Below are 20,790 nucleotides of genomic sequence, written 5' to 3'. Positions count from 1 at the left end.
CATGTCTTTTTTTTGGGGGGGTAGGGTGGGGTGGGGGGTGGTGCACCCGGTTTGAAACGGTGAGCCTGTGCTGTGTACTATATTCCTTAATTGCTCTCGGGAGTTTTTTTTTATCTTATTATCAATATTAAATGTTGATAAATGTGTATTTATCTGTATTGAATAAATGCAAATTAAATTATCCGAAAAGGAACGAGCAAAGCTGGGAAGCAAGGGTGAGCAAGGAATATAGACTTGGTCGAAAAACGCGGAAAAGGTGTGAGCAAAGGGGAGCAAGGGAAGCAAGGAATAATATGGACTTGACCGAAAAACGGAGAACGTATTAAATGTAATAAAATAAAATCTAATCTGACACACTTTGCATTAAACTAGAATTTCCGTTTAGTGTAAGAAGTCTTTTTTTTATTCTAACGCGCCATATTTTGCGATTCTGAAAGGCATCAGATGTGGTAACATTACACAATTCAATTCAATTCAATTATTTTATTTTGCACCTTTTCATCTTTGATTCACATGATCTTCGTTTTAACCAATAATAGCAACTAAGGGTGACGAAGCGGTCTGTAAAACTATTTATTGGCTTATACTACGATGAAAATGTTTGGGTGCGTCATATTTCATAACAAAGTGCGTTAGCTTTTTTATTACAAAGTGCGTCGTTACAGCGTGTTAGACTACACTTTAAGTCGCATGATTAATAATTTTTGGACGCTATATTTAGGTTTGAGACCCCCACGCCTGTGTGCCAAGGAAAATATGAACACTAGAATCTGAAATGCTCCTAAGAAATTCGAGGAGAGTAGCTTACAAGAGGTTTGATCACAGTATTTTTCTTAAAACTAAGAGCACAATACATCTACGATTGCTTGCATTTCAATGTTGCTTGCTTTTGTTGTTTTGATCACAAAAACGTCACGTGCACGTGCGAGTCACATGCACGTGCGTTACTGGACAAAGAAGCAGCAATTGTTGACTTGGGCCTTAGTGTGTGCACATGATGACGACATCACTACATTACTATAGCAACACACCTATTCCCAAGAGACGCTAGCGTGAAAAAGACCCCGATATTTTTCAGTCTATATCTCAGCGAGCTGTGCGTGGCGTAACTGACTAAGACAGGCCTGGGATCCTGGTTATTGCCTCCCCATTAATGCGCGGGTACCTCAGGTTCCTTTGTGTTGTACAGTTCGCTAGATAGCGGTGCTGGAGCCGAAATCTCCAGCTTAGCCGTAAAGCTTCAGGCTGCCATACGGTGTTTCAGCGCATGTCTGGAAGTATGGTCTATTTTTTCTCATTTTACCGGATCTGGACGAGGTTCGATTCTCTGCCATGTCCTCGAGTTTTTTTTTTTTTCATTGTTTACATTTATTATCAGAGCTTTTTATAGCGTCATCGTGTTTTTCATGTCCGAGATATTCAAACGTTATAACTCTTGCCAATAGAATATGTACTTCTGCTCTTTCCTGAGGTTTCTCTGGTAATACGAAACTGAGCTTGGCGGTCAGAAAAAGAAGAGCACTTGCGGGAAAGGTGTTTTTTTTTTAAAGGGTAAAAAGAGACAATAATTTTAGTATAAAACTGAGAGTCAGATTTGGACGTAACGATTAAAATGCTAATATAGAACGCAGACCACAGGGCACCATATAGACCCAAAAAGACCCGATACAAGTAATTCGGACGTAAAGAGGTTACCCTTGTTGGGTTGCCTGTGGTGGGTCAGCGGTCACACACTCGTGGTGCAACAATCAACGATCGTCTGTTCCATTGCACCAAAGGAGTGAAAACTCTTTGAGATTCCCGTAAACCCTGCACCACACACTAGAATAACTATTCCCAGAGAAGAAGCAAGACCTATTTTATACATCATGGCTGTCAGGGCTCAGTTTGAAAACAGTAACGAAGTGGGAGTGTTCTCTAAACTTACCAATGCGTACTGTCTTGTAGCCATAGGGGCTACGGAGAACTTTTACAGGTGAGAAGCCGAAAACGTGGTTTGTAGAAATATCCATACACGCTGAGATTACGTTTAGACTGGTGCTTATAACAGCGAAAGTATGATAGATAAAAGTATCGATTTTAAAGTGCTATTTTTTTTTAAAACGAAGGAAGGTTAAAAAAGGTTTTGTGGTGCGCAGAATCTTTTACTCAAACACACACAGTAGAACCCTGTTTGCCAGAACTCTGGAAGTACACGTCCGAGTTAACGGGGTTTTGGGAGTCTGGGTTGGTTAAAAATCCTGTCCGTGCCTTGTGGAGAGGTGGTATGATTGGAAACGCTTCGAGGGTTTCAAATGATGGAGGACAGAAGGTGATTTAGCTGTTGGAAAGTGACAGTGAAAAGAATATTGAAACCGAAGAAGTGGGGAATCCAAGTTCAAGTTCTATAGCGGGGAACCCAAACTCTGATAACTTTGTAACTGGAACTATTTTGCCTCTCTTGGGGGTTTGAGTTGAGAGGGAGCTTCACAGTAAATCTCAAAAGCATGAGTATGCAGTACCTGTCAACTCTCATGGTTTAGTCTGGACTCTCACAGTTTTTAGTTAAACCAAGGCAAATCCCAGGTTACACACAGACACTGTGTGGCACACTTCTAAAAGTGATCCTTCTTGGTGTAGTTTGTGTGTTCTTATTCATTAAAAAGCTGATTAGTGTTTTATCATCTTGTCTTAGTGTCTTCGAGAGTGAACTGTCAGATGTAATTCCAGTTGTACGTACCTCTATCGCTGGCTGCAGGATAATCGGTAGACTATGTGTTGGTAAGTGTTTGGAGGGATTCCACTAGAAGGAGAGATATAGTATACACCATCTCAAGAGTTTTGAAACCTTCTTTATAACTGGAATGATCGTGATTTGGCATTAAAATGCCGGTTCCTGATGCAATTACAATTGGGATAAAATAATCCTGACTTAGTTGTGTAGGGTATTTGGGGGCATTTCAAACAAACTATGCATTGTGTACTATGTGTACATCAGAACCCTGTTATTGAGGGCACTGCCTAAAAGAACTGTTTTCACCAAACAAAATCTCCTTTTATGGTCTTTAAAAAATTTACTTTCTCCAATGACATTGTGTCCATTAAATAGGGTTCTACTGTATAACAGAAATATTTAAATTTTGTATTGCATATTTGTCTAGGAAATAGACATGGTCTCCTTGTCCCCAGTACAACAACAGATCAGGTCAGTACAGTATATACTTTTTCTACTCATTTGTACCTTCAATGTGTATCTAGTAGTAGACAGTTGAACCTCTTCTAAGCAGCACTCTATTAAGTGGCCACCCTCTATTAAATTGCTGCTTAAGTCATGAGTTTTCTCTAATATTCTGACCCCCATTTACTGCAGTAGGCGCTTAACAGTGATTCAACTGTATGTGATACATGATATCTAAGAGTATACACAGTCAAAACTCTTTTAAGCGGCACATTATTTGTTGGTCAACCTCTATTACAGCAAGACTAGTGAAACCAATGATCATTTGAAATTTGCAAGGAATGAAAGAACCCCCTAGGGTTTATGGGGATTTCCAAACTCACCAAAAAAGAATCAAGAAATGAATAATGTAAGTCTACACGTCTTCTAAATTTAGATTCATATTGTATTACTATTGTCAAATATTTCAGGAGCTCCAGTATATTAGAAATGCTCTCCCAGACCAAGTGAAAATACAGAGAGTTGAGGAACGTCTATCTGCTCTTGGTAACGTTATCGCATGCAATGATTACGTTGCTTTGACCCACCTGGATCTTGATATGGTATGTATAATGTCATATCAACCAGCTATGACACTGATTAATTCTAATACTCTAATAAACTGTCTGTCATTTATAATTTAAAACAATATGATGTCTAAGATTTTTTATGTATTTCAGGAAACACAAGAAATCCTAGCAGATGTCCTTAAAGTTGAGGTTTTCAGACAAAGTCTAGCATCCAATGTGCTTGTTGGGAGTTATTGTGCTCTGAGTAATCAAGGTGGATTGGTAAGGATCTTAGCCTGCTCAACATGTGCTGGTTGCATGAAGGATGGAAAAGTAGAGCTGGGATAACTTATCTAAGTTGCATGAAAAAAGGGAGGCAATAGCGAGCAGATTCCAGAGCCAAGCTTGCCCTATTTTTTTGCTGAGCTCTACATCCAATTGTACAGCTTTCCAGGAGCTTTTCTTAGGTGCTTTTTGAGAGCCTATTTCGCAGGCTATAAGAATCTGTTTTCTGGGATAGAGCTAGAATATATTGGTAGTTCTAAGGTGAACATCCATTGAAGGTGTGGAAGGACCCCTGGTATTCATAGATTTGTGCCTGATTGAACCAATAGGGGACTTGCGCTATAAAGTCAGGCTTTTAGCGGCAAAATAACAGCAACAAAAAGCAACTTATTCAGCGCTTAAGAGAAAAGCCAGACTTTTTTTAAAGGGTTTAGTTTTATTTAGAGATTTTATTTTTCTGTCTCTCTGTGGTGTGACAGGCGCAGTCAGTTTGATTATTTGTTTCAAATTTGCCACACAGAAAGGTCATGCGATCTCTTATCGCAAGTCCCCTTTTACTTAGATTATTACTAACCTTCATAAGCTTCCAACATACTGTTATCCTTGTTCCATTATTGTGATTTGCCTTGTTGTGTTATCTGCGCTGTGGATGTGTTAGTAATAGAGTTGTTCAGAGATTAAAGTTTATTTATTTATTTAGATGTTATTGAATTAGAGGAATTAGGATTTGGCTCGATTAATACTATTTGTCAATTTTTATTATTGTTTGTGTCGTAGGTCCATCCTCGCACATCAATAGAGGACCAGGATGAGTTGTCGTCACTGCTTCAAGTGCCATTAGTGGTTAGTACATACTTTTCATCATCACTTGATACATTTGTAATTTGTAAATGCTCGTTATAGCCCCCACTTCAAATAAGCCCCCATATAAGGCAAAATATAAGAAATAAACTCCCCCCATTAAAAAAAAATAGGAAGAATGACCAAATGCAAGGCTCATTAGCACAGAACTATTTGAGTTGTTCTTGTTTAATTTCCTAATGTTCAATGATTTAGCTTTAGTTTTTTTCAAATAAAACTAATAACATATGTTCATTTAAAACTTAAGTTATATACATATTAGAAATAAGCGTTCCACTTTGAATTAGAGCCCCCCCTTGCAAATAAAAAAATAATAATAAGCAACCAGGGTGCAAAAAAAAATCAGTTTTGGTATACCATTTGTGCATATTGACATCATTTCTAGGGGTTGCAAATGGTCAGTCCGAGAAATTCTGAGACAGCGAAAAAGGCCATTTTGAAAACCTAAGATAACTAGATCTTGCTTTTAAGACCGAGAACGAGTAGTGGAATCTTTAAAATTCAAGAATTCAAGATGCCTTATCACTACATGCATTACTCTAAGCCTGTTTACTTTCTGTTTATTGCCGTAGTATATAAGCACTCGTCCTGCAAACAGAAACTGTGTGTGGTAAAAATACTATATATCATTTTTAGCTGAGTTCTACTTTATGGGCAACATGATGCACCTAACAGTTCATCTGCAATTCTAACAATGAAGCTTAAATTTTAGTGTATTATTTTTATTTTTTCCAGGCAGGAACTGTGAACCGTGGCAGTGATGTCATTGGCGCTGGTCTAGTCGTAAACGACTGGAGCGCTTTCTGTGGATCGGATACAACCAGCACAGAGCTGTCAGTTATCGAGAGTGTGTTCAAGATTGGTGATGCCCAACAGTCTTCTATTGGAACAACCATGAGGGCGTCTCTTGTTGAAAGGTGAGAGATGACTGATATGTGTGGGAGCGGGCTCATTGATGGTGAGAGAGGGCTGATATATGGGAGTGGGCTCATTGATGGTGAGAGAGGGGTGATATATGGTAGCGGGCTCATTGATGGTGAGAGAGGGCTGATATATGGGAGTGGGCTCATTGATGGTGAGAGAGGGGTGATATATGGTAGCGGGCTCATTGATGGTGAGAGAGGGGTGATATATGGTAGTGGGCTCATTGATGGTGAGAGAGGGCTGATATATGGTAGCGGGCTCATTGATGGTGAGAGAGGGGTGATATATGGTAGTGGGCTCATTGATGGTGAGAGAGGGGTGATATATGGTAGCGGGCTCATTGATGGTGAGAGAGGGGTGATATATGGTAGTGGGCTCATTGATGGTGAGAGAGGGGTGATATATGGGAGTGGGCTCATTGATGGTGAGAGAGGGTGATATATGGTAGTGGGCTAATTGATGGTGAGAGAGGGCTAATATATGGTAGTGGGCTCATTGATGGTGAGAGAGGGGTGATATATGGGACCGGGCTCATTGATGGTGAGAGAGGGGTGATATATGGTAGTCGGCTCATTGATGGTGAGAGAGGGGTGATATATGGGAGTGGGCTCATTGATGGTGAGAGAGGGGTGATATATGGGAGTGGGCTCATTGATGGTGAGAGAGGGGTGATATTTGAGAGTTGGCTCATTGATGGTGAGAGAGGGGTTATATATGGTAGTGGGCTCATTGATGGTGAGAGAGGGCTGATATATTGTAGTGGGCTCATTGATGGTGAGAGAGGGGTGATATATGGTAGTGGGCTCATTGATGGTGAGAGAGGGGTGATATATGGTAGCGGGCTCATTGATGGTGAGAGAGGGCTTATATATGGGACCGGGCTCATTGATGGTGAGAGAGGGGTGATATATGGTAGCGGGCTCATTGATGGTGAGAGAGGGGTGATATATGGGACCGGGCTCATTGATGGTGAGAGAGGGGTGATATATGGTAGCGGGCTCATTGATGGTGAGAGAGGGGTGATATATGGGACCGGGCTCATTGATGGTGAGAGAGGGGTGATATATGGTAGCGGGCTCATTGATGGTGAGAGAGGGCTGATATATGGGACCGGGCTCATTGATGGTGAGAGAGGGCTGATATATGGTAGTGGGCTCATTGATGGTGAGAGAGGGGTTATATATGGTAGTGGGCTCATTGATGGTGAGAGAGGGGTGATATATGGGAGTGGGCTCATTGATGGTGAGAGAGGGGTGATATATGGTAGCGGGCTCATTGATGGTGAGAGAGGGCTGATATATGGGACCGGGCTCATTGATGGTGAGAGAGGGGTGATATATGGTAGTGGGCTCATTGATGGTGAGAGAGGGGTGATATATGGTAGTGGGCTCATTGATGGTGAGAGAGGGGTGATATATGGGAGTGGGCTCATTGATGGTGAGAGAGGGCTGATATATGGTAGTGGGCTCATTGATGGTGAGAGAGGGGTGATATATGGTAGTGGGCTCATTGATGGTGAGAGAGCGGTGATATATGGGAGTGGGCTCATTGATGGTGAGAGAGGGGTGATATATGGGACCGGGCTCATTGATGGTGAGAGAGGGGTGATATATGGGAGTGGGCTCATTGATGGTAAGAGAGGGGTGATATATGGTAGTCGGCTCATTGATGGTGAGAGAGGGGTTATATATGGTAGTGGGCTCATTGATGGTGAGAGAGGGCTGATATATGGTAGTGGGCTCATTGATGGTGAGAGAGGGGTGATATATGGGAGTGGGCTCATTGATGGTGAGAGAGGGGTGATATATTGTAGCGGGCTCATTGATGGTGAGAGAGGGCTGATATATGGTAGTGGGCTCATTGATGGTGAGAGAGGGCTGATATATGGTAGTGGGCTCATTGATGGTGAGAGAGGGGTGATATATGGTAGTGGGCTCATTGATGGTGAGAGAGGGGTGATATATGGTAGCGGGCTCATTGATGGTGAGAGAGGGGTGATATATGGTAGTGGGCTCATTGATGGTGAGAGAGGGGTGATATATGGTAGTGGGCTCATTGATGGTGAGAGAGCGGTGATATATGGGAGTGGGCTCATTGATGGTGAGAGAGGGGTGATATATGGTAGTGGGCTCATTGATGGTGAGAGAGGGGTGATATATGGTAGTGGGCTCATTGATGGTGAGAGAGGGGTGATATATGGGAGTGGGCTCATTGATGGTGAGAGAGGGCTGATATATGGTAGTGGGCTCATTGATGGTGAGAGAGGGCTGATATATGGTAGTGGGCTCATTGATGGTGAGAGAGGGGTGATATATGGTAGTGGGCTCATTGATGGTGAGAGAGGGGTGATATATGGTAGTGGGCTCATTGATGGTGAGAGAGGGCTGATATATGGTAGTGGGCTCATTGATGGTGAGAGAGGGCTGATATATGGTAATGGGCTCATTGATGGTGAGAGAGGGGTGATATATGGTAGTGGGCTCATTGATGGTGAGAGAGGGGTGATATATGGTAGTGGGCTCATTGATGGTGAGAGAGGGCTGATATATGGTAGTGGGCTCATTGATGGTGAGAGAGGGGTAATATATGGTAGTGGGCTCATTGATGGTGAGAGAGGGGTGATATATGGTAATGGGCTCATTGATGGTGAGAGAGGGGGGATATATGGTAGTGGGCTCATTGATGGTGAGAGAGGGGTGATATATGGTAGTGGGCTCATTGATGGTGAGAGAGGGCTGATATATGGTAGCGGGCTCATTAATGGTGAGAGAGGGCTGATATATGGTAGCAGGCTCATTGATGGTGAGAGAGGGGTGATATATGGTAGTGGGCTCATTGATGGTGAGAGAGGGGTGATATATGGTAGTGGGCTCATTGATGGTGAGAGAGGGGTGATATATGGTAGTGGGCTCATTGATGGTGAGAGAGGGGTGATATATGGTAGTGGGCTCATTGATGGTGAGAGAGGGGTAATATATGGTAGTGGGCTCATTGATGGTGAGAGAGGGGTGATATATGGTAGTGGGCTCATTGATGGTGAGAGAGGGGTGATATATGGAAGTGGGCTCATTGATGGTGAGAGAGGGCTGATATATGGTAGTGGGCTCATTGATGGTGAGAGAGGGCTGATATATGGTAGCGGGCTCATTAATGGTGAGAGAGGGCTGATATATGGTAGCAGGCTCATTGATGGTGAGAGAGGGGTGATATATGGTAGTGGGCTCATTGATGGTGAGAGAGGGGTGATATATGGTAGTGGGCTCATTGATGGTGAGAGAGGGGTGATATATGGTAGTGGGCTCATTGATGGTGAGAGAGGGCTGATATATGGTAGTGGGCTCATTGATGGTGAGAGAGGGGTGATATATGGTAGTGGGCTCATTGATGGTGAGAGAGGGGTGATATATGGTAGTGGGCTCATTGATGGTGAGAGAGGGGTGATATATGGTAGTGGGCTCATTGATGGTGAGAGAGGGCTGATATATGGTAGTGGGCTCATTGATGGTGAGAGAGTGGTGATATATGGTAGTGGGCTCATTGATGGTGAGAGAGGGCTGATATATGGTAGTGGGCTCATTGATGGTGAGAGAGGGCTGATATATGGTAGCGGGCTCATTAATGGTGAGAGAGGGCTGATATATGGTAGCAGGCTCATTGATGGTGAGAGAGGGGTGATATATGGTAGTGGGCTCATTGATGGTGAGAGAGGGGTGATATATGGTAGTGGGCTCATTGATGGTGAGAGAGGGGTGATATATGGTAGTGGGCTCATTGATGGTGAGAGAGGGCTGATATATGGTAGTGGGCTCATTGATGGTGAGAGAGGGGTGATATATGGTAGTGGGCTCATTGATGGTGAGAGAGGGGTGATATATGGTAGTGGGCTCATTGATGGTGAGAGAGGGGTGATATATGGTAGCGGGCTCATTGATGGTGAGAGAGGGGTGATATATGGTAGTGGGCTCATTGATGGTGAGAGAGGGGTGATATATGGTAGTGGGCTCATTGATGGTGAGAGAGGGGTGATATATGGTAGTGGGCTCATTGATGGTGAGAGAGGGCTGATATATGGTAGTGGGCTCATTGATGGTGAGAGAGGGGTGATATATGGTAGTGGGCTCATTGATGGTGAGAGAGGGGTGACATATGGGACCGGGCTCATTGATGGTGAGAGAGGGGTGATATATGGTAGTGGGCTCATTGATGGTGAGAGAGGGGTAATAGATGGTAGTGGGCTCATTGATGGTGAGAGAGGGGTGATATATGGTAGTGGGCTCATTGATGGTGAGAGAGGGGTGATATATGGTAGTGGGCTCATTAATGGTGAGAGAGGGGTGATATATGGTAGCGGGCTCATTGATGGTGAGAGAGGGCTGATATATGGTAGCGGACTCATTGATGGTGAGAGCCCCCCTTGGGCTTCCTTTTTTGTTGTTTTCATTGTGTGTGTTCATTCCAAAAATGTTACGAAGGTAAAATAATTTGGGTCAAACCTTGGCAAAAACCTAGATTCGCTCCTGAAGTCCATGTGTTATTTATCCAAAGGGCTGATTCTGTTTTTCTTCAACTCCCTTGCTGCGATTTAGGCATGGGAAGGGGTCTAAAATGACGACTACCTTGGCATGCAGATATTGGTGTTTAATAATTGTGGCAACGATGACCATTTTATTTTATTTTTGTATCTCATTTTTCATCTGATCTGTACATATTATTTGGTCAAACTAATACATCACGACTGCTTTACTACAGTAATCTCATCCCCACTCCCCCACGACAATATATAACACAGCAACCACCCTAAAACCTTTTTTAATTTCATTCCTCAGCATGACATGAATCAAGCTTATAACCTTTACTATAGAAAGCACTTTGATATCAGCCTGTGGTGGACCTACCCAGGGCATGTCTGGAGGAATTAGCGGAATTTACCTTTCTTGGGCAAAGTACTGTACCATACCTGAATAATCTAAGTCTGTTTTACGAGCGTATATGTTATGAATTCAAAAACATATCAGGCATATTATGTGTTTCTAAAAAAAGAACACATTGTGATCAAGAAGTACTCTATTCGGATAACATTTGCTATTTATAGTAGCTCAAGACATACTAAGAAGTACCCCTAATCGATAGTGTATTCAACGTGTAGGAAAATAAATTCTTATCAACTTGAAAGTTTCTCTTGGTTTGTTCTTCCTAGTGGGTTTCTTGAAAAAATTAAATTAATCACTCGCGATAAGAAGAATTTTAATACAGTTGTCCTAATCATTAAGCTATGTTTGAATCGCAGAGTTTCGGCACTAAAGCCTTGTTCGAACAGCGTCAATGTTGCATGCACTGTTCACAATATTGCGTGGTGCTTTGAAGTAGTTCGCTAACTTTTCCTTTGTTTTGTGTTCCACCGTACAATGCTGGTTGATGTTGTTGCACGGGACTGGACGCCATGTGCAAATAGATGAGCAACTCATTATCCTTTCATACAATACTCTGAATAACTGGACACTGCAGAAGACTCACCGCCATTTTATCATTTGTTAAACTCGAACAAACCCCACAAAGGAAGACAACAATGCCATTAACGCCAACCAAGCTGTGACTCTGACGCCAAGCAATTTAAAGCCGCCTTTGCAGCGGGAGCAGTAGCTCATAAATACGTCTACATCCGGGAACGTACTGGGCGAACACTCTCGCGCGACTCGGCGATACATCTTATCAAAGCGACTGGTTACTTGACTCGCGGCGTACATTGGGAATGCGTATTTGAAGGCGATAACCAGAGACCCCGCGACCTCTGCTAGAATGATGGAGCCTATGTGACTGTCGTGTTCAAGCGCTTTACTCACGACTTCCACCCAGCCTGCGATGGAACAGAGAATCGCGAGGAAAAAGAAGACGCTATGGATAAAGAACCAGTACTTGAAAGTCCCAATAACGTTGTCCGTGTACTTTAGGAGACATTCGTGGTAGCTTTTAGCAGCTCGGAAATCACGTGCTCTTCTGAGGATCAGTTCTTCTATGTAGCCCACGTGGTGCACTATATCTAGACAAGCGACATAGAACACACAACACGAAACAGCCGTGGCGAGGAACCCCCAAAACAGACCAGCGACGCCAGTTACGTACAGGTACTTAAACTCCGTACCGTTCATACAGAGGTTTGAGTTTTGATTAAAGAGATCATCCAAATCTCCCTTTTTTCCGTGAATCCCGTAAAAGTCAAAGAACGTATTTTCTGCATCACAAAAGACCATGAACGCCACACCCACGGCGCCCAACACGAGAAAACCGCTGACCCTGGCCCACTTTTTCCTCGTCATTGCAAGAGTCACGTGTCTGCCTTCGGGCTCAAAGCTAAACTCGGGGCTTATCGTTGATTCTCCACGTTTCCCAAATATGTAGGTCGGGTTGTAGAAGTACAGCAGGAATAGCGTAAATGTGGACGCCCCGGATAACACTAGGAGAACCATAAGCGTGAGTGTCTCAAATGGGATAGTTTTCTTCCATACGCACAATACCATAGACATTTCTGTGCCAAACGAACCCCATTGGATAAACAGCATTAAAGTGGAGACCGCTGAGAAGTGCCATCGCGGACGTGTGGTGCGATCCAAGATGCATTGCAGGGGTACACCGTACACTATCGTGATTGCAGCTCTTAGCAGAGTAGGAGACGCAAAGACCCCTAGGTAAATAAAAAAAAGCTGAAAAACGACATTGACTAAATATTCCTGTCATCTAAACAAAACACTGAATGATTCATCCCCAAGGCTGAAAAGCGACATTGAATGATTCATTCCCAAGGCTGATAAGCAGCATCAAATGATTCACTCCCTAGGCTAAAATCAACATTGTGTAGTTCCAGAAAATATCCCCCCCCCGTCGGAGGTATAACCCCCATCCCTCTGGAATTTCCAAGCCCCTCCAAAAAACAAATACAGTAACTGTTAAGGAAAACGGGCATTTCACCCCCGTCCTCCCCTCTTGAAATTCCTAGGCGTTTGACCCACCCCACCCCGAAATTTCAAATTCCCTCCATGGGGGGGGGGCATGGATGTTTACTGTAACGACACATTGAATGCGAAATAGAATGATTCATTCTCAAGGCTGAAAAGCGACATTGAATGATTCATTACCAAGGCTGAAAAGCGACATTGATTGATTCATTCCCAAGGCTGAAAAGCGACATTGAATGATTAATTCCCAAGGCTGAAAAGCGACATTGAATGATTCATTCCCAAGGCTGAAAAGCGACATTGAATGATTCATTCCCAAGGCTTAAAAGCGACATTGAATGATTCATTCCCAAGGCTGAAAAGCGACATTGAATGATTCATTCCCAAGGGGGAAAATCGACATTGAATGATTCATTCCCAAGGCTGAAAAGCGACATTGAATGATTAATTCCCAAGGCTGAAAAGCGACATTGAATGATTCATTCCCAAGGCGGAAAATCGACATTGAATGATTCATTCCCAAGGCTGAAAAGCGACATTGAATGATTCATTCCCAAGGCTGAAAAGCGACATTTAATGATTCATTCCCAAGGCTGAAAAGCAACATTGAATAATTCATTCCCAAGGCTGAAAAGCAACATTGAATGATTCATTCCCAAGGCTGAAAAGCGACATTGAATGATTCATTCCCAAGGCGGAAAATCGACATTGAATGATTCATTCCCAAGGCTGAAAATCGACATTGAATGATTCATTCCCAAGGCTGAAAAGCGACATTGAGTGATTCATTCCCAAGGCTGAAAATCGACATTGAATGATTTATTCCCAAGGCTGAAAAGCGACATTGAATGATTCATTCCCAAGGCGGAAAATCGACATTGAATGATTCATTCCAAAGGCTGAAAAGCGACATTGAATAATTCATTCCCAAGGCTAAAAAGCGACATTTAATGATTCATTCCCAAGGCTGAAAAGCAACATTGAATGATTCATTCCCAAGGCTGAAAAGCGACATTGAATGATTCATTCCCAAGGCGGAAAATCGACATTGAATAATTCATTCCCAAGGCTAAAAAGCGACATTTAATGATTCATTCCCAAGGCGGAAAAGCAACATTGAATGATTCATTCCCAAACCGGAAAATCGACATTGAATGATTCATTCCAAAGGCTGAAAAGCGACATTGAATAATTCATTCCCAAGGCTGAAAAGCGACATTTAATGATTCATTCCCAAGGCTGAAAAGCAACATTGAATGATTCATTCCCAAGGCTGAAAAGCAACATTGAATGATTCATTCCAAAGGCTGAAAAGCGACATTGAATGATTCATTCCCAAGGCGGAAAATCGACATTGAATGATTCATTCCCAAGGCTGAAAAGCGATATTGAATGATTCATTCCCAAGGCTGAAAATCGACATTGAATGATTCATTCCCAATGCTGAAAAGCGACATTGAATGATTCATTCCAAAGGCTGAAAAGCGACATTGCGATTCTACATAAGCAATACAAATAACCAATTTTACTTTTTGCTCTGTTCGCAAACATTGCTATGAGATTAATAACGGAACATAACGTAAAACACTTATGGTTAGAAAGTATGAGCCCGTCTTGGATGCTCCAATAGGGGACTTGCGCTAAGAGATCACGTGAATGTTTGGGTAGAAAACTAGCGCGCGCTCAGGGTTTAACGGCAAAATTACAGCAACAGAAAGCAAACTATTTAGTAATAAACCCAGAGAGTTTTTCTTTAGAAAAGGTTATTTTTATTTAAGTATTTTATCTTTTCGTCGTTCTCTGACTCAGTCATTTCTGTTGTTAATTCGGTTTGAATTTACCACCCAAAGGTCTCGTGCTATCTTAGCGCGCAAGGCCCCTATAAATCTAATGCACTAGTCATTTGAAACCCCCACCCCCATGGTCCCGGGGAAGTGTGGGGTTTAAGAGCACTTTTTAACGAGAATCTGTCCCGAGGGGGTGGGGGAATTGACAGTTTTTCGACTCTAAGAATTGACCCCACCCTGGGGACAATTGTACTTTGCAAGAAAATGTACTTTACAAAAGTCATGTCAGTTTCTGGTTTGAGACTCTTTCTCTTCTGTAGCAAGCAATTCCATGTATCAGCTTTAGCAGCATGTGGCAAGCTGCAAGGCGAAATGTGCGAAAATGTGCGAATATGAATGATAACTAGCACCAGTTGAAGATGATTATTGTTTTCATTTTTTAGTAACTGTGTTACGAGGGTTTTTGTGTGGTTCTTTTATGGTATTGGGGGTAGCCGGGGATCGCTGAACAAGGGTTGGCCGTCTTCTTTGTTCTTTGCACCGCTTGAGTGTTTACAAATGGTAGAGCTACCACTGGCTAGCGGGAGGTTGGCTGTACGAAGGCAAGTACTTTCGGAAGGTAGTGAAGGAACATCATGTTGACGAAGCCAACTTTAGACAGCCCTGACTAAACCAACCTAGAGCACTGCCGTGTAGTGTCCTCGCAACAGTTACAGCACAATCCTAGAGCTAGTACTATGCTGCTCAATTTATACTAACCTCATCAATAAAACTGGTCAAACTGGTTTTAAGGATGATGTAAGAATAGAAGATCGGGTGTTGACTTTGGTAAGAAAATCAACGATGAAATAATAAATGACTAAGAATAAATTCCTTCGATAGAAATACAAAGAGCAGGATCAAAGAAAAAGTTTGACTATAGTAATATGCAAAATTCAGTAATGTAACAGCGGTAAGATTAAGGATAAAGGTAATCATTAAACTGTTATTTTAGCCTGGCAAATATAAACCTGTTTTGCTACACAGTAACTACGCATGCTTAATCAAATAATGAAGAGATCAACGTAAAGCAAATAAGTGAAATGTCGAATAGAATGGATAGATTTCATAGATTAACAATTCCTTCATAACAGCTGTTATCCATAGTTATTAGTACAAATGTACTGGCTGAGGTGTACTAGATTTTAAAGACCATGGGGGTGGGGGTTTCAATTGACTAGTGCATAAGTCTTCGCTTTACTTTTAATAGTTGACGCACCTTTGATCCTTGTAGTTAGGCCTGTAGCGCTCTGTTAATTTTAAATTCTGTTATTTTGCTAGTCTGCTTAGTATCTCGTACGCCTTAGCTAAAAGGGGCTGCTAAGCAGACTATAATATTGCCAGCTATACCTATTATATTTCGAGTATTTCAAGTGACTTGCGTTACGAGCAAAAATACCTGGACATTTCGTTACCTCCGATCATTCACAATATTGTTGAAAATACTAAAACTATTAAGAATGGATCCCGGCTGTAACCGCTGTTTGTGTGTTCTAAGAACGATATCTAAAAGTTGAGCGAGATCAGTCTAAATGTCTACTTGGCCTTGAAGCGCCTCAACTAGCTTTGTTTGTCTTTCAAGCCAACTTTAATCGACGAAGTCTTGGCTTTACTAAAATTACTTTACGCACCTCCAATCCTTGTTGACAGTCCTCTATTAGACACGTCGTCATACATGCAGAGATGCAGTTTCTTGAATTCTAATTTGGTACTCGGAGTGGGAGAATAGTTTCGCGCTGACAGGCCGGAAATTGGGTGATACGCTTTATAAAATGTAGTATCATTTGCGTATTCAGTTACCTAGAGTTTGACCTTTGGCTTACGCGTCTGCAAAAACGTGCGGATTGTCTTTGGATTGTCTTTGGGTTGTCAGCGGATTGTCAGTGCGTAGTAGAAGTAGAGGGGACCCTCTACATACTATGGTCAGTGAGATATTTACTCTCATATCCCATTCGATATTCGCTTATTTACTTTACGTTGAGTATGCTGTTTGTCTACTAGGCAAGCGGTACTTGCCCCCAGTTGTATTTCTTGTTGATAATTCTATAAATTGCTTGGTATGTACATAGCGCGCTGTCTGTCTGGTGAGGTCTGTACAGTGTGCGCTGTCTGTCTGGTGACGTCTGTACAGTGCGCGCTGTCAGTCTGGTGAAGTCTGTACAGTGTGCGCTGTCTGTCTGGTGACGTCTGTACAGTGCGCGCTGTCTGTCTGGTGAAGTCTGTACAGTGTGCGTTGTCTGTTTGCTGAGGTCTGTACAGTGTGCGATGTCTGTTTGCTGAGGTCTGTAAAGTGTGCGCTGTCTGTCTGGTAAGGTCTGTACAGTGTGCGCTGTCTGTCTGGTGAAGTCTGTACAGTGTGCGCTGTCTGTCTGGTGAGGTCTGTACAGTGCGCGCTGTCTGTCTGGTGAGGTCTGTACAGTGCGCGCTTCCTGTCTGGTGAGGTCTGTACAGTGTGCGCTGTCTGTCTGGTGAAGTCTGTACAGTGTGCGCTGTCAGTCTGGTGAAGTCTGTACAGTGTGCGCCGTCTGTCTGGTGAGGTCTGTACAGTGTGCGCTGTCTTTCTGGTGAGGTCTGTACAGTGTGCGCTGTCTGTCTGGTGAAGTCTGTACAGTGTGCGCTGTCAGTCTGGTGAAGTCTGTACAGTGCGCGCTGTCTGTCTGGTGAAGTCTGTACAGTGTGCGTTGTCTGTTTGCTGAGGTCTGTACAGTGTGCGATGTCTGTTTGCTGAGGTCTGTAAAGTGTGCGCTGTCTGTCTGGTAAGGTCTGTACAGTGTGCGCTGTCTGTCTGGTGAAGTCTGTACAGTGTGCGCTGTCTGTCTGGTGAGGTCTGTACAGTGCGCGCTGTCTGTCTGGTGAGGTCTGTACAGTGCGCGCTTCCTGTCTGGTGAGGTCTGTACAGTGTGCGCTGTCTGTCTGGTGAAGTCTGTACAGTGTGCGCTGTCAGTCTGGTGAAGTCTGTACAGTGTGCGCCGTCTGTCTGGTGAGGTCTGTACAGTGTGCGCTGTCTTTCTGGTGAGGTCTGTACAGTGTGCGCTGTCTGTCTGGTGAAGTCTGTACAGTGTGCGCTGTCAGTCTGGTGAAGTCTGTACAGTGTGCGCTTTCTGTCTGGTGAAGTCTGTACAGTGCGCGCTGTCTGTCTGGTGAGGTCTGTACAGTGTGCGCTGTCTTTCTGGTGAGGTCTGTACAGTGTGCGCTGTCGGTCTGGTGAAGTCTGTACAGTGTGTGCTGTCTATCTGGTGAGGTCTGTACAGTGTGCGCTGTCTGTCTGGTGAAGTCTGGACAGTGTGCGCTATCAGTCTGGTGAAGTCTGTACAGTGTGAGCTGTCTGTCTGGTAAGGTCTGTACAGTGCGCGCTGTCTGTCTGGTGAGGTCTGTACAGTGTGCACTGTCTGTCTGGTGAGGTCTGTACAGTGCGCGCTGTCTGTCTGGTGAAGTCTGTACAGTGTGCGCTGTCAGTCTGGTGAAGTCTGTACAGTGCGCGCTGTCTGTCTGGTGAAGTCTGTACAGTGTGCGCTGTCAGTCTGGTGAAGTCTGTACAGTGTGCGTTGTCTGTCTGGTGAGGTCTGTACAGTGTGCGCTGTCTTTCTGGTGAGGTCTGTACAGTGTGCGCTGTCTGTCTGGTGAAGTCTGTACAGTGTGTGCTGTCTATCTGGTGAGGTCTGTACAGTGTGCGCTGTCTGTCTGGTGAAGTCTGTACAGTGTGCGCTATCAGTCTGGTGAAGTCTGTACAGTGTGAGCTGTCTGTCTGGTTAGGTCTGTACAGTGCGCGCTGTCTGTCTGGTGAGGTCTGTACAGTGTGCACTGTCTGTCTGGTGAGGTCTGTACAGTGTGCGCTGTCTGTCTGGTGAGGTCTGTACAGTGTGCGCTGTCTGTCTGGTGAGGTCTGTACAGTGTGCGCTGTCCGTCTGGTGAAGTCTGTACAGTGTGCGCTGTCTGTCTGGTGAGGTCTGTACAGTGTGCGCTGTCTGTCTGGTGAGGTCTATACAGTGTGCGCTGTCTGTCTGGTGAGGTCTGTACAGTGTGCGCTGTCTATCTGGTGAGGTCTGTACAGTGTGTGCTGTCTATCTGGTGAGGTCTGTACAGTGTGCGCTGTCTGTCTGGTGAAGTCTGGACAGTGTGCGCTATCAGTCTGGTGAAGTCTGTACAGTGTGAGCTGTCTGTCTGGTAAGGTCTGTACAGTGCGCGCTGTCTGTCTTGTGAGGTCTGTACAGTGTGCACTGTCTGTCTGGTGAGGTCTGTACAGTGCGCGCTGTCTGTCTGGTGAGGTCTGTACAGTGTGCGCTGTCTGTCTGGTGAAGTCTGTACAGTGCGCGCTGTCTGTCTGGTGAAGTCTGTACAGTGTGCGCTGTCAGTCTGGTGAAGTCTGTACAGTGTGCGCTGTCTGTCTGGTGAGGTCTGTACAGTGTGCGCTGTCTTTCTGGTGAGGTCTGTACAGTGTGCGCTGTCTGTCTGGTGAAGTCTGTACAGTGTGTGCTGTCTATCTGGTGAGGTCTGTACAGTGTGCGCTGTCTGTCTGGTGAAGTCTGTACAGTGTGCGCTATCAGTCTGGTGAAGTCTGTAAAGTGTGCGCTGTCTGTCTGGTTAGGTCTGTACAGTGCGCGCTGTCTGTCTGGTGAGGTCTGTACAGTGTGCACTGTCTGTCTGGTGAAGTCTGTACAGTGTGCGCTGTCTGTCTGGTGAAGTCTGTACAGTGTGCGCTGTCTGTCTGGTGAAGTCTGTACAGTGCGCGCTGTCTGTCTGGTGAAGTCTGTACAGTGCGCGCTGTCTGTCTGGTGAAATCTGTACAGTGTGCGCTGTCTGTCTGGTGAAGTCTGTACAGTGCGCGCTGTCTGTCTGGTGAAGTCTGTACAGTGCGCGCTGTCTGTCTGGTGAAATCTGTACAGTGTGCGCTGTCTGTCTGGTGAAGTCTGTACAGTGTGTGCTGTCTATCTGGTGAAGTCTGTACAGTGTGCGCTGTCTGTCTGGTGAGGTCTGTACAGTGTGCGCTGTCTGTCTGGTGAGGTCTGTACAGTGTGCGCTGTCTGTCTGGTGAGGTCTGTAAAGTGTGCGCTGTCTGTCTGGTGAGGTCTGTACAGTGTGCGCTGTCTGTCTGGTGAAGTCTGTACAGTGTGCGCTGTCTGTCTGGTGAAGTCTGTACAGTGTGAGCTGTCTGTCTGGTAAGGTCTGTACAGTGCGCGCTGTCTGTCTGGTGAGGTCTGTACAGTGTGCGCTGTCTGTCTGGTGAAGTCTGTACAGTGTGCGCTGTCTGTCTGGTGAGGTCTGTACAGTGCGCACTGTCTGTCTGGTGAAGTCTGTACAGTGCGCACTGTCTGTCTGGTGAAGTCTGTACAGTGTGCGCTTTCTGTCTGGTGAAGTCTGTACAGTGCGCGCTGTCTGTCTGGTGAGGTATGTACAGTGTGCGCTGTCTGTCTGGTGAGGTATGTACAGTGTGCGCTGTCTGTCTGGTGAAGTCTGTACAGTGTGCGCTGTCTGTCTGGTGAAGTATGTACAGTGTGCGCTGTCTGGTGAAGTCTGTACAGTGTGCGCTGTCTGTCTGGTGAAGTCTGTACAGTGTGCGCTGTCTGTCTGGTGAAGTCTGTACAGTGCGCACTGTCTGTCTGGTGAAGTCTGTACAGTGCGCGCTGTCTGTCTGGTGAGGTCTGTACAGTGCGCGCTATCTGTCTGGTGAGGTATGTACAGTGCGCGCTGTCTGTCTGGTGAGGTATGTACAGTGCGCGCTGTCTGTCTGGTGAGGTATGTACAGTGCGCGCTGTCTGTCTGGTGAGGTATGTACAGTGCGCGCTGTCTGTCTGGTGAGGTATGTACAGTGTGCGCTGTCTGTCTGGTGAGGTCTGTACAGTGCGCGCTGTCTGTCTGGTGAGGTATGTACAGTGTGCGCTGTCTGGTGAAGTCTGTACAGTGCGCGCTGTCTGTCTGGTGAGGTCTGTACAGTGTTCCCTGTCGGTTTGGTGAGGTCTGTACAGTGTGCGCTGTCTGTCTGGTGAGGTCTGTACAGTGTGCGCTGTCTGTCTGGTGAAGTCTGTACAGTGCGCACTGTCTGTCTGGTGAGGTATGTACAGTGTGCGCTGTCTGCCTGGTTAAGTCTGTACAGTGTGCGCTGTCTGTCTGGTGAGGTCTGTACAGTGCGCGCTGTCTGCCTGGTTAAGTCTGTACTGTGCGCACTGTCTGTCTGGTGGAGTCTGTACAGTGTGCGCTGTCTGTCTGGTGAAGTCTGTACAGTGCGCGCTGTCTGTCTGGTG

General features: G+C 44.7%; 2 protein-coding genes across 3 annotated transcripts; one reads left to right on the top strand and one right to left on the bottom strand.

Annotated features, from left to right (window-relative positions):
* Positions 1-1,714: 1,714 nt before the first annotated feature.
* LOC5521502 (eukaryotic translation initiation factor 6) lies at positions 1,715-10,947 on the top strand. The gene is made up of 8 exons (XM_001641353.3): positions 1,715-1,975; positions 2,675-2,760; positions 3,141-3,184; positions 3,628-3,759; positions 3,877-3,987; positions 4,768-4,833; positions 5,587-5,768; positions 10,602-10,947. The coding sequence occupies exons 1-8, from the start codon at positions 1,869-1,871 to the stop codon at positions 10,609-10,611; spliced, it is 738 nt and encodes a 245-aa protein (XP_001641403.2). The 5' UTR covers positions 1,715-1,868; the 3' UTR covers positions 10,612-10,947.
* Positions 10,399-16,346, bottom strand: LOC116604430. Of its 2 annotated transcripts, none has more exons than XM_032366762.2 (2): positions 16,183-16,346; positions 10,399-12,454 (listed from the first exon to the last, which is right to left on the bottom strand). In XM_032366762.2, the coding sequence occupies exons 1-2, from the start codon at positions 16,226-16,228 to the stop codon at positions 11,307-11,309; spliced, it is 1,194 nt and encodes a 397-aa protein (XP_032222653.2). In that variant the 5' UTR covers positions 16,229-16,346; the 3' UTR covers positions 10,399-11,306. The 2 variants fall into 2 exon arrangements, with proteins under 2 accessions (XP_032222653.2, XP_032222654.2); XM_032366763.2 differs by lacking the exon at positions 16,183-16,346 and adding an exon at positions 15,771-16,154.
* Positions 16,347-20,790: the final 4,444 nt, after the last annotated feature.

The sequence above is a fragment of the Nematostella vectensis genome, chromosome 13 (genome assembly GCF_932526225.1).
Source record: "Nematostella vectensis chromosome 13, jaNemVect1.1, whole genome shotgun sequence".
Taxonomy (NCBI): Eukaryota; Metazoa; Cnidaria; class Anthozoa; order Actiniaria; family Edwardsiidae; genus Nematostella; species Nematostella vectensis.
This window is presented reverse-complemented; position numbering and strand designations above follow the sequence as displayed.

Excerpts from the sequence above, each read along its gene's own strand:
- LOC5521502 (XM_001641353.3), top strand. The coding sequence starts at position 1,869 with ATGGCTGTCAGGGCTCAGTTTGAAAACAGTAACGAAGTGGGAGTGTTC. Across the intron at positions 2,761-3,140 it reads AATCGGTAGACTATGTGTTG|GAAATAGACATGGTCTCCTT; the intron begins GTAAGTGTTTGG and ends ATATTTGTCTAG. Across the intron at positions 3,988-4,767 it reads TGAGTAATCAAGGTGGATTG|GTCCATCCTCGCACATCAAT; the intron begins GTAAGGATCTTA and ends TTTGTGTCGTAG.
- LOC116604430 (XM_032366762.2), bottom strand. The coding sequence starts at position 16,228 with ATGTATGACGACGTGTCTAATAGAGGACTGTCAACAAGGATTGGAG. Across the intron at positions 12,455-16,182 it reads ACTGTCAACAAGGATTGGAG|GGGTCTTTGCGTCTCCTACT; the intron begins GTGCGTAAAGTA and ends TTATTTACCTAG.